Source organism: Pan paniscus, chromosome 4 (assembly GCF_029289425.2).
Source record: "Pan paniscus chromosome 4, NHGRI_mPanPan1-v2.0_pri, whole genome shotgun sequence".
Taxonomy (NCBI): Eukaryota; Metazoa; Chordata; class Mammalia; order Primates; family Hominidae; genus Pan; species Pan paniscus.
The window spans coordinates 118439578-118452688 of record NC_073253.2 but is presented as its reverse complement, the minus strand read 5'-3'; the positions used below and the strand labels follow the sequence as shown (position 1 = coordinate 118452688).

General features: G+C 40.8%; 1 protein-coding gene across 1 annotated transcript in view; it reads right to left on the bottom strand.

Annotated features, from left to right (window-relative positions):
• PRDM6 (PR/SET domain 6) overlaps nucleotides 1-13111 on the bottom strand; it is a 105563-nt gene that overhangs the window by 29089 nt on the left and 63363 nt on the right. Inside the window, exons 4-5 of the mRNA XM_034960414.4 lie at nucleotides 9218-9345; nucleotides 5580-5704 (exon numbers count right to left, since the gene is read on the bottom strand). Of these exons, the coding sequence (XP_034816305.2) occupies nucleotides 5580-5704; nucleotides 9218-9345 (253 nt within the window). The remainder of the gene's footprint in view (nucleotides 1-5579; nucleotides 5705-9217; nucleotides 9346-13111) is intronic.

The window sequence follows — 13111 nt, the reverse complement described above, 5'->3', positions numbered from 1 at the left end:
TGGAAGTGAAGATGTTGCCAAGACAGCTGGAGAGGAGTCTGGCGCTCAGTAAGGAGGTCTGGATTGAAAATGGAAATCTGGGAGTACCTGTCTCAAATTAGGTCGCCCACGAAACAGATTCTGAAATGGGGATTTGGGGTTTGGGGATTGCTCTCAGGATCAACACCTGTTGGGAAGTGAGGCAAGCAGCACTGAGCTGAGGGAGGAGTTTAACAGCTCTGGAGCTGGATGGAATGAATGTCCTTTAGGGTTGTCCTGGTTTGAGGCAAGGGAACAGTCCTTTATACACCCCACATTGACCAGTCATTGGACATGGGCTACTGTGGGAGGAAGTATGACCAAGGGCGAGGTGGTTCAAGTGGGCTAAAGGTAATTCCTGGAAACAACTCATCCGAGATGTCAGCCCCCTACACTCCCACAAACAGTCGGAATGAGCGCCTCCATCCAGTAGCAAAGCTGGGCTTGAGGCAGCACACCACAATATCCTACAGCACGCAAAAAGTCAAATCTCTCATAACAGTGACTTTCCCTGAGACCTTTGTCATTTGTCTCTGTCAACACCTTTTTTAGTGGGTGCTGCCTTCTTGTTGGAGTCTTGCAGAAGAGTCAGAAGCATCCCTGGGGAGTGACTTCTTTCTTCTTCTAGGAACCTACAGGTTTCAACAGCTCTAGACCAATTTTTATATTAGTTTCTTGGCTCAGGGTTTCCATAGCTGGCAAGTAGTGCAAAATCAAGCCTCATAACATCCTACGACTAGGGCTAGGTTTTAGAGTGTGACTTTGTTTTCACCAGTGCCCCAAGATGGACAGTTCCTTAGCTTACTGGCTTGAGGGCAGCATTTTTCTATTCCCCATTCAGGGACAGGAAAGTATCTTTTGGTTCCTGGTTCTAAGCCAACCCCAGCTTTGCACTGTACACAAGAGGCCTGGAACCTTGACTCCTCCCAGCTGAATAACTTAGACAGCCTGACAGCCCCGAGCTCAAGCTCTCTGCTGTGGCCACCTCACACAGCATCTGCACAGTGTTTGATATTGTGGTTATGTGCTTATGTGTTCTCTTGTAGACTGAGCTCCTCCAGGACAGGGCCTGGGTTTTTGCACCCATCACAATGCTTCCCCTGGGGCCCTGCACAGATGGTCTTGTGGACTGAACTATACATTATCTTCTAAAGGTCACCACTAAGGGCTTGAGTAGGGCCTTCCTGACTCTGACCTAGTTTCTCGCTGTTGGTGGAATGGTGGGGGTGAGGGGCACGGTGCAGAGGTCTCACTTTTTATTTTCTGCCCTTTAAAATCAAAAGAAAAAGGCAGGGCTCCTCCAGGCAGGGTTTACTCCAGTGCAGCAACTCCCCTGTTGCCATCAAGGTTCACATTCTGCCACCTCAGCTTCATATGCTGAGACAGAAAAAGCAGCAGGAAGACTTGTTTAACATTTATTCCCAGGATTTTTTTTAATTTCCTCTGAAACGAATATGAATACACTAAGGTCTTTACACTCTGCAGGAGCTAATCCCCCACTGGAAGCTTTGGGGAACCTCATTCCTTCTTGCGGATGCGATCTGTCGACACAGGCGTTCCTTCAGGCTCTTTTGAAAGGCCCACAGTGGATGGAAAGGCACTCTCTTTGGAGCTCTATTACATTTATAATACGACTTTTTTAAAAAGAAAATAACATAGGAATTGCTTCCAGAACCCAAATGCCTGTGTGAACTGCTGTCTTCTCTGAGTCAAGGCAGCTTTCAATGAGCTGTCCGGGCAGTGAGTGTACCCACGGCCGCCCTGCTTTGGGGCCGCCAGTGGAGGGGGCACGTCCTGAACCCAAACCCACTGCACACTCTCGATAGGAAATGTGTACTTTCAATGTTGAAAGAACCATGGGAAAAAAGTTATATTTTTATAAGTGAAAGTGCTTAATATTACTCACTAAGTAAAATCATATTTTCCTTGAATGCCTTGGTCCAGGTATCAATTTCATTAACAACAACAAAAAATCTGCCTGAAATATTTAATCCCTTCTAATAATGGTAATAGAAATCCTCAGTATTTATTCAGTGCACATTTCTTCATTGTTCACTGTGCGCAGAGCCCTATAAAGAGGCTCTGTGGAGGTATTTTATTGAAAAAGTCTTTGATCTCAAGAAGCTTCTTTTTAGGTACCTAATTTATTTTGTGGCTAGCTCAGTGGGATAAAAATGTCTTGGAATTGCTAATCCAGTGGAGATGATTTAAATTACTCAGGGCTGTGGAAGGCTATCTGTTAAATTATCTGCCCATGCCCTTTTACACATTTGTGCTTTTAAATCACAGAGTATTTTCTTAGCACAGAAGAAGGAATCCTCATTTAGGTGTTTCCAGGTCTCCCAGTGAATCACATGGAATGAGAATTCATCTTAGAGGCAGTCAAAGTCATATATCTCCCCCACACTACCTGATGAAGCCTTCTGCTGGTTTCTTGGGTGGCCAATCACATGACAGATATATGACTCTGAGACAGGAACTGAAATAAAATTCCTATAATACCCTTGGGGGAAAGGGGATTGTCACTGTTGAGCACTTTAGTCAATGGCTTAATTCCTTTTAAACTTCCCTCAACCCTTACTTAGAGCTCTGAACGGAACCCAAAAGAACTACTTAGTTTTCCTACTGGGTCTACAATACTTCAAGCTGTTGTAGCTTTGCAAATTTTCTTTCAAGGACTTCAGGTGCTAAATGATATATCATATATCCTGGTAGAGTTTATTCGATACTCTAATCATCAATCTCAAGAATGCTTCACTCAGGTTAGACACTAGCAGAAAGAAGAACTGAAAAGCAAACTGGTATGTTTTTTCCAGAAAGTACATTTTTGGCACGGTGGCACCAAATCTGAAGGCCAGTGGTATGCTCTTAGACACCCATTGTCAGGTGGCTGTGAATGGCACACAGACCCAAAAATGCTCTACTCCAACCCCTCAATCCCTCCTGTCCATGTGACAGCATTGTCAGGTGGAAGCACCATGTGGATATGAGTCTCGAACTCCAGAGATCCAGATCGAGGGTAAGAAATGCATTTCCTAAGTGGTCACTCCACAGTTTCCATTTCTGGCTCAGAGCTTAGTAAGTGGTCATGCCATCCTTCTAGCTCCTCAGGCCAAAGGCCTCAAAGTTATCCCTGACTCCTCTTTCTCACTCAGCATCTAATGTGTCAGAAAATGCTGTTGGATTTACTTTTAAAACATATCCAGAATCCAACTACTTCTCACCACCTCCACCACTTCCATGCTAGTCCAAACCACCATCATCTCTCCCCTGGATTCCTGCAAGAGCCTCTAGCTGGATTCCCTGCTCTTCCCCCTGTCCAGTCTACTGTCCAGTCTCCACTCAGGGATTATTCCTGAAAAAAATTCAGTCAAATAGTTCTTTTTCTCAAAACCCTACAACAGCTCCCTTTGCCCAGCTCACACAGAGTTAGAGCCAGGGTCCTGACAATGGCCTCCAGGGCCCTACAAGGTCTTCCCTGCCCTAGCATGCACCCACATCTAAGTTAACCCCTCTTCACCTCACTCACTCAGCCGCACCCATGCTGACCTCTGTGATGCTCTTCCAACATGCCAGGAACATTCCCATCTTGGGACTTATAACTGTCTGGCTGCCAGGAATGCTCTTCTACCTACTAACACATGGCTTGTTCCTTCACCATCTTAAGTCTTTGCCCAAAGGCCACCTTCCCAGTGAAGCTTACCCCGTTCACTCTCTGAAACTGTAACTCCCAACTCCTGGCACCTCTTTACCCCTTTTCTGCTTTATTAGCCCACAACACTTATCATCATCTGACCAACTATTTATTCACTTATATATCTGTTGATAATCTGTCTCCCCCCATTAAAATGTAAGCTCCATGAGGGCAGGGATTCTTTCCATTTTGTTCACTGCTGTATTTATATCACCCAGCAAAGACACTGGCTCATGGTAGGTGTTCCTTACACATCTGAACAATGAATGAATAAATGTTTGGCCTTGATATGTTGTTTACTCTAGACATCCCTCAACACACACACCACAACAACAGCTTCAGAGTCTGTAGCAGGTTGTAGTAAAAGAAGAAACAGAGGATCTCGTGAGATTTCTAGAATCCTTTTGGATCAAACACTCTAGATGGTTACATCAAGGTTCCAACCTACAGACAAGTACATGTTAGTAGATGGGGAGGCTGGCTGATGCTGACGCCTTTCTGTGCATAGATAAAGATCTAGTTTTGGGGGCATGGGGCATGGAGCCATTCTGTTTGAGGCAGAGCACAGTGGCTTCTATGTCTACATTTGCCTCTCACTGCATACTCATGGCCAACACTGAGATTTTCTCCTATGAAAACAGGAACTCCCTCAAACAGGAATATGGCTGCAGAAAAGAAACTTTCCAGTGGAAGCTTGCAAAATCAGAGGAATGTACTATATGTCCAAAGATTTATTTTTTGATTTGAGATTGGTTTTGGGGTTAGGGTAAAATAGAAAAGGAAAGTTGATAGTAATAGGCTTTTTGACGATTTTTCTTTTTACAAAGAAATTAAAGACAAAATGGGAAAGAAATATCTGACGATCAGCATTTTGATCAGTCATAATATGAGCGTTTTTAAATTGCAGTTTTTGTGTATGTGAGTGCATGTGTTAGAAAGTGGAGAAGAAAATTTTAAAAACCCACTTTTTTCAAAATGAAGTTTCTTATCCATTATCAAAAGATATGTTATCTTTGTTTCTTTTTGTAGCATAACATCAAACTATCAGCTCACAAATTAGTCAATTTGGTGACAAGAAAACACAATATCACTGAAACCAGTGTTTCTCACTGAAGCATATCAGAATAACCTAATTCTGTTCCAAATACGAAATCACTTTAAAATACTTTTCAAATAACTGATAGAGCAGAAATATAAAGTTTACATGAAAGTTGCTGCAAGTTCACATTTGCCTAGATGTTAATTCTTTTAAAGATAATGGTTGGCACGGTAATAAAGATAGGCGAAAATTACATGTTTCCAGACATGGTTTTAGACAAAAAATTTAGAAAGACACAAATTCCTCAGTCACATATCTACCATTTTAAATATTATTTCTCATGCAAATGACTATGTAGGAGGAAGCACACCCAATCAACTAAAGGGGTGTTACCCCTGATTAAATGTCATTGCTTTCTTATTACTTCATTTTTGCATACAGTGTGGCTCCCACAGGACTGTACATCCCTTCAGAGCAGAAGGTGAATCTTACACTGCTCTTGTAATCCCTAAGGTGGCAAGCATAGAACCAGACACATAGTAGGTACTCAGTGAATACCAGCTGACTTAACTTGCTTCAACTATTATTTAAAATTCTGGCAAAGGCTTTGAAGTTGTTAATAAGTGAAGGACTGGCCCATACAGGTTAAGATGCCCTAGAGAAAGCAGATGACATGCAGGGAAAAGAAAACGATGGAATAGACTTGTATATGTTTGTGTTACTTATTATAGTGAACCACGTTTCATGAGTTTCAAAAAAAGCTCTTAAAAAGTTAGCTTTGAAATAGGTATATTTAAATGTGAATTCAGAGCTAAAATAAATTCTTACAGTTTTCATCCTGGGCAATGCATTGTAAGGGGATCCCAAAGAAAGACGTATAGCTGTCATTGTACCACACCAGAAGCTCGGTGCCCCTAGGGATATCTATACAGGCTCGGTAGAATATATTCGACCTATTCAAAACAAAAGAAAACCCAGCTTAGTAATACATAGGACTCATGTGCCCCCATCCATATTTTTATTGCCCTGAAAAAGTTCTACGCAGCTCCATCTAAACAGTTTCTGTTTGTAATAAATTTACATCCAACTGATTGTCCCCAGCAACCAATTAGAGTCTGTAACTCAGTGTGATAAACAGCATTCAATTTATTTCCACAATGACCCTCCCTAGAATGAACTGGCTGAAGAGACAGATATTTAGCCCAGGAGACATCAGAAAGGAAGAATTAATTTTAAAAAAATTTCATCTCACACTAATGAGAAAATTCCCTCCTGGAAAATTGCAAAGACACTGGTGCCCCAACCTCATATATAAATACTATTGACTTCTTATTTGAAGGAAAAGCATTAAATGTATTATTGCAACTTGGCATTGGGAATTCCAAAATTTGTAATAAAATTAAGCAGCTTTGTGATATAAGGACTCAGAGAAATAAAAATCTTCTCCACTGCTCTTCTAAAGTTTGATACAGGAGAAGAGAAAAACCCTCTGATGTGAAATGGATGGAAATTCAATAAATACAAGAGGAGCACTTTACTCTGGCTGAAAGATTACACTCTGAAACGATACAGTGAAGGTACCGAAAAATGAACATTTTTTATAATAGCTTTGGTACTGTAAAAAAAAAAAACCTACAGATTAAAAAAATGAGGAGACTGAGACTGGTTTTCTCAATGAAGAATTGCTATTACAAATATGAACCTCAAGTTCAAGATAAAAGTGTGTAGGGTTGGTGGGCCTTAAATTTCTCCTTTCTGTAAGGAATTGGCTGTAGCAGGGCAATTTGTTCCTTGTATAACACTGCAGACATAAGGCGAATGCTTCTCCACATTTTTCATGGCAGTGAGATATGCACTTGTCAACATATTTTGTCACCACAAAGTGGCTCTTGGCAATAGGATCATAAAGATCAATAAAAAAGTGCAGATTCTCAATATTTTACTTGCAGCTGCAAAAATTTCATTTATCTTGTTATTTTCCTTACTTGCTGCCATTCTGTCTCATGAGGGCACTGCTAGCTAAGCAGAATGTTTTTCCCAACATTCTATGAATATCTGACAAAAACTCCAGCCAGTTGCCTAGTTCTTGCTACCCTTCCTCCCTCTGCATCTCCAAGAGCTCTGCATTTTATTAATTCTTTCCACTGCTACATAAAAAAATCAAAATTGGAGCTGAGCTATAAATCACTGGCATCTTCTAACTTGAGAAAAATTGAGTCTACTTTGTACTTCACCCTTGCAACATTTCATCTCTCGGTTTGGCTTCCCTTAATATAAACACTGCGCCCAGCAAATGAATGTGCTAAAACCAAATGACACACTTTGCTGCTGAAAGAGCAGAACTGTTTTCGAGCAATGGGTGGTCTTCTGAGGCACTGAATAGGCCGAAAGGGGGAAAAAAATGTGTAAGCGTACACCATTCCTTACAAGTGGGCAGAGCTTCCAAAACTCGCAGAAATCTCTGCATGTTGAAGCACATCAAAGGGATTTTTCCCTTTTCAGATAATATTTCCTTTGCTGACATGTATTTAGTATTGTGGTTGGATGACTCATAAAGATAGCTTCATGGCGTCCCAACGCAGTTGAAGTGGAACACATGCCAACAAACATTATTGTCAGCCTCAAAATAAAAACAAAACGTTCAGCTAAGGGTCAATCAATCAAGGGCGCTTTGAAGAAAATTCCATTTAGATATTACAAATCATAACAGAATGAATTTAAACCAGCTGACTTTTTGTGAAGAGGACATTCATGTACAATAAAAATTAGCCTGGCTCTTCAGGGTCCAACTTTTCTATTTTCTTACTCTTGGACGTGGTCACTGGTGATGAATGCCAGTTTTTAAAATTGTGTTTTTGTATTTCATTTTGTAAAGATCTGAAGTAATCGAAAACAGATCGGCAGAGAGAGCTCATAGTGTAAGCGCCGTCATGAAAGGGGGAGTTGTAAAAAACCCACTTAATATTGACAGATAGGCAATGACTTACCCGTGCCCACCTTCCTCTTAGGGGGTTCTTGTTTTCCCAAATTCAGAATTTGCCTCAATAGCTCCCTGGGTACCCATTACAGAACCAAACTATCTCTTACTAAGTGGACAAGTACAATCTTCACTAATTTTCTAGCTCAGAGTTTTATAAAAAACCTCACAACAGAAATGCAGCTGTAATAAAGGTGAATAAAGCCCACATACAGCAGTGTAATGAAATACTGTCTTGTGCTACTTCATTTAAACTGTTATTTAATGAAATAAAACTGCACTGAAAACCAAGGCGGTGAGTCACATACTGCCCAAATTTTTTTTAATTGAAGACCTCAGAGAGCAAGCCAAATTTGTGCAGCCTTTAACCAACAAGGGGAAGAAAGTTAAAAAGAAAAAACTTAAGCTTCGTTTAAAAATTAAAAAAAAAAGGAAAGGAAAATAAATAGCCATAGGCAGGACTCCAAGTTGCTGAGCACAGAGCCCTCTGCTTTGATGTGTCTGTGGTGCCTAATAAAGCTAAACAGTTGCTTCTGATTCTAAAGGGAACACGGCTGTTTATAACTGAGGTCATATATTTATATAGCACACGTTTTCGAGGGATTTTGAGAGAAGAAGGCTTAGTGGTGGGGCTTTTTTCCTATTTGATTTGTTTTTGCCCTCTCATCTCCACTCCAGCCTTCCTTAGCACTAAGTGGAAAGGCTTCACCAGCAGGTGCACTGAGAAGAACTGGCTGAGTGTCCGGGGAATCCACCCTGCTTCTCAGCTCCCCAGAGGCCTCCCTATGTGGACCCCCTACGGGAAATGGGGATGGCTCCACCCTGCCTTTGTTATCCTCTGTGTTTTGCCCATACCTTACAGGAAACCAGGGGCTTCTCTATGCCCGGAAACTGCCTCATCAACTGAAACAAATCCTGAATCATCAAAGGGCCAAACCCACTGCCACCTTTAGACGGAGCAGGAGAGTTACCCTGGCTCTGTCACTGCCACTAAGTCTAACGGTTTTGGAAAGGTATCCTTGGGAAGGTAGCGAGTTCTTGGTTTCCCATGCTGTTGTGCAAATAAAGCTATTCCTCAAAGGAGACAGCATGAAGGAGACTGAAAGCAAGAGACCTGAGGCTGAATCTCTGACCTTCTACTTATCTGTGTGAATACGTCTGCTTGGGAAAAGCACCCCAAGTCAGTGGGTTTGCTGGGCTCATTCAGACCATTCTGGAAGTTCTAATGATGTGGGAGTAACTTCACCATGTGCACGGAGTGAAGGAGGCCATCTACGAACACTTTTAATCCTAAATGTTCATGAATGCTCTTACTGTCATAGGAACTAAGGAGGTTTCAGAAACCTAGCAAAAAAAAAAAAAAAAAATGTCTGCCAGTCCTTGCAGAGTTCTGCAGGATTTTTTTTTACCCACCAGCGGCAAGCCTGAATTTGTATATGCAAGCCAAATGGCTTCAGCTCTGTAGGTGGTAAATCAAGATATACTTTACCTGTACTGAACTACTGTTAGATTCTGTTCTCCGCAGTGCCTTGCACATCGGATATACCTCATCCAGCTCGACTTACTAGGTTCCCCACCATCAATAAAGTGCTGTAGTGTCCCATCCTGGTCATATATCTGGAGAAGAGGTCAGAAGGTCAAGTAGTTAGAACGAATCATCAGCAATCATTTTCCCTACTTCCCTTGGTGTCTTTATGTGTCAGCTGCAGAAATTTATTGCCCTTAGGTTTGCTAGTGCTTATTGATGCTTGCGGACACTCAACCGGAATAACAGGAAAATATGTTTTGATGATGCAAGTCGATCATGTTTTTCTTATCAAGCCAATCTTCTCTGTATTAAACATATTTGTGGTATCTCACGGATGTGACCATATTTCCCAAAGAATATTTAACTGATTTTGACAGGCTAGTCTTAAGTAATGAGCTGCTGGATAAACAAAGCAAGCTGAAAGGAGAGGCCGCACTGACATTGTTGGAACATCCACATTCGAGGCCCCCCAGTCTCAAACACACAACTGCCCAGAGGCATTCGGGAGGCAGTAACTGTCTGTTCAACAGGCTGGGCGACACCCAGCAGAAGGCAGTTGGAGAGTTATGGAGCCGTAAAGAACTGGCAAAACAGACTCTGATTTGGGTGAAATAAATGGACTCTCACCTCAAAGAAGATGTAGGGCTTCAGTTTTCAGGACCTGAAACTAGTAGGAGAGGAGTCATTAAAAAAAAAAAAAAAAAAAAAAAAGAGAGACCCTCAAAAAAGGAAAGAAAAAAAATGGCTGTCTCCTATGAATCCTACATTTCTTAACTGAGTTGTCTAATTGTTACTGCCTCACATCAATTCAAGCAGATTTCCTTTCAAGATAGCATTTGAGAAAACGAAATCTGCTTCAAACCACTCAATAAGCATGGGACAAAAAGTCTTGTGAAAGCAACTAGGGAGCCAAGCAAACACAGAGTCAGCGCCAACAGCAGAGGCAACAGCTTGCCTTTCCAGAAACGACTTCAGATTCAGGGCACTTAGGGAGACATGGTATCTAGAGGAGTGGGAGATGAGGCGGTCATGTATCCACAGCAATTCTAGAAAGTCACTCCCAGTCCTGGGGCCATCCAGGAAGCAGGGACAGTTAAAGAATTTCCTAAGGGTATGGTTCTCAGAAGGACCATCATACACTGCACCTTTTCAGATAAAATCAGCAGTGGGATCCTTCTTCTGGTAGCTACTTCTCAGAGCATCCTGACAAATCGTGTCTCTCACTCTTGCTAGTCGGCCCTTCCACTTTTCCTTTTCAAATAAGCATGGAAAATAAGTGTTAGAGAGAGCCTCACTGGTTACATTTAGGCTCCAAAATTAGTATGGTCATTCATATTAGTTTAGCTCAGCAGTTCTATTCCGGGGGAGGGGGTGCAAACGGGCTTAGTGATGACAGTTTCTTTTTACTAGTCATTTAAAAACAGCTGAGGTTTTTTTTACTTTATTTATTTTATTTTATTTTATTTTTTGCTTTTCTTGAACTCATTCCTCTCCAACCCCAACCTTTCCACTAACCCCACAATGAAATTCAAACATTAATCTGTTAAAAACAATTGAGAAGTTATGACTGGGTAAACACACCAGAGTGATCACAGCTGATAATCAATTTAGCTTGAGCAGAGTGAAGAGATTCTTGGATTATATTTATTTAAGGCTAATGACTTCTTTAAATTTCTAGGTTTTGGATAATGGCAAAAAATGGAAACATTGCATGGGGTGGCTACATCTGCTACATGAACAATCTAATGATAGACAACATATTTAGGATTGATTACACTGTAGTTGTTTCTGTTTTTGTTGTTGTGGGGTTTTGTTTCTGTTTCTGTTTTTCTAAAAAAACTAGTTAAGATTCAAAATTTCAACTCTGAAACTGTTGTTGACAGCCTCAGAGTTGAAATTTTTAATCTTAACCAGTTTCTTCAAAATTGCAACATTGACCAAAGCCATTTGGTTCCCTTAATGCCACTGTTAATCTTTGATGGAGTAAGAAATGTTGATGACCCAGCCCCCTACCCTCCCTTCCCTCAAGAATAAACCTTCCATAGGGACTGCTGGTGAAAATTATTATGAAGCATTTTGAGAAGTGCACACAACAATCCTCCTTTGTGCATCAAGCCACTATCTTCAACAGCAAGTAAAATCCTCTAACATGTCTAACTAGTGGGGGCTGTCTTAACTGTTGGCTCATTTGATCACCAGCCACTAACCAGTCCACCTTGAAAATTAGTATGAAAAGTGTTTCCCCCTACACTCTTGTTTCAGCAGTAATCTTAACTAAGTATATTGTGACTACAAGGAAATCTACAATTTTTGCCTGCCTGATATAAACTGCTACTTGCCTTGAGGAAAAGTAAAAGGCTATTTGTCAGGCTTTTCCCAAATATCACACAATGTAGCACATGGCATGAGGTTTGGCTTTCCTGGCTTTAGCTAATACTAACATTATAATATTTCACATGAAACTGTGACGCAAATCCCATGCACCTACTTAAACCCCATGACTACATACCCAGAGTTGAACAAACTCATTCAACCTTGATACTGCTTTCTCCCTCAGCCCCCAGAGCCTAGCCATCATCAAATCCAGTTGAATTTGTCTTCTACGTACTTTTCAAGTGCATTTATGTCATTCTCTCCACTGTTAACCATTTTAGCCTAAATAAGATGTTTTTTCTCACCTATAGTATAGCAAGAGCCTCTTAACTGATTTCAAAAAACATCAGAGAAAAAAATAAATGAAAAGAAAACCTAGCCCTTTTTTTTTTTTTTTTTTTTTGTAGTTCAGTTTTTGCATGCATTGTTAAAACAGAGAAGCTATGTTACCTAACGTTAAAAACTCTCTGTTATCCTCTTGGGAAAATATTTGTAATACATATCACTATACTATCAGCCTCTGATTCCTTTTGTGATTGTTCTTGCTGCTATTTTCAAACCATTGCTTTTGGTCTGTTCTTTCTCTTTTATCAATAGGAGTAGAAATATAAGAAAAAGGGAGACCTAATTCTTACCTTTCTAAGCAGATTTTAACAGTATTGAATCTAATTCTATTTATTGGGACACCACACATATGGTTGAAATAATGATCACACAATTTCTCACTCATTACAAATCATGCATGGCATTAACCGAAAGCTACCACAAGAAAGGAGTTGTATTGTGATCCTGGATATTAGGAAGTGCCACTCTCTCCCATGCTCTTATTTTCCTTGCACAAAATCTAGCTTTAAATGAGAGCAACAGGAGTAAAATATGCACCAGGGTTGCACGTTACAACAACTGTCTGTGAGTGGCTTGTCCACTGCTTTGTCATTTACCAAGGCTGCCAGCTTACGATAACAACAATAATCATAGAAATGGTGTAAGCCAGTGACTGATCTAAGCTCGTTTTAACATAAGCATAATACCATCTTCCAAATGATAGGAATTGTGTGTATTGGTGGCTCTGAGCAAAGTGTTTCTCCTTTGCAAACTAGTGGCTCTCAGGCTAAATTCAAGCAATAGACCAACCTTGTTTTTCCTGCACAATGTTTAAAATTTTTTTTAATTTTATCTACTTGAGATTTCTAACTTCTGAAAAATCAAAAGATGGGTCCTCGATCTCTGGCAGTGATCCCCTTAAGATAAGAAAAGATGGCTCCCTTTAGACTGGGCTTGAGCTTTTCCAGTTCTGCAGTCTCTACCTCTCTACTGTCTTACATGCTACTTACTTCACTAATTTACTTACCTGCTTGGCCTCATTAGACATTTACATTTGTAAGCCCAGCTGTAAGGGAATTCCTGCCACCACTGAAAATCAGTCCATTACAGCTGGGGGCACTTTCAAAGAAAACTGTTTGAAGTGACAGCCTAGAAACA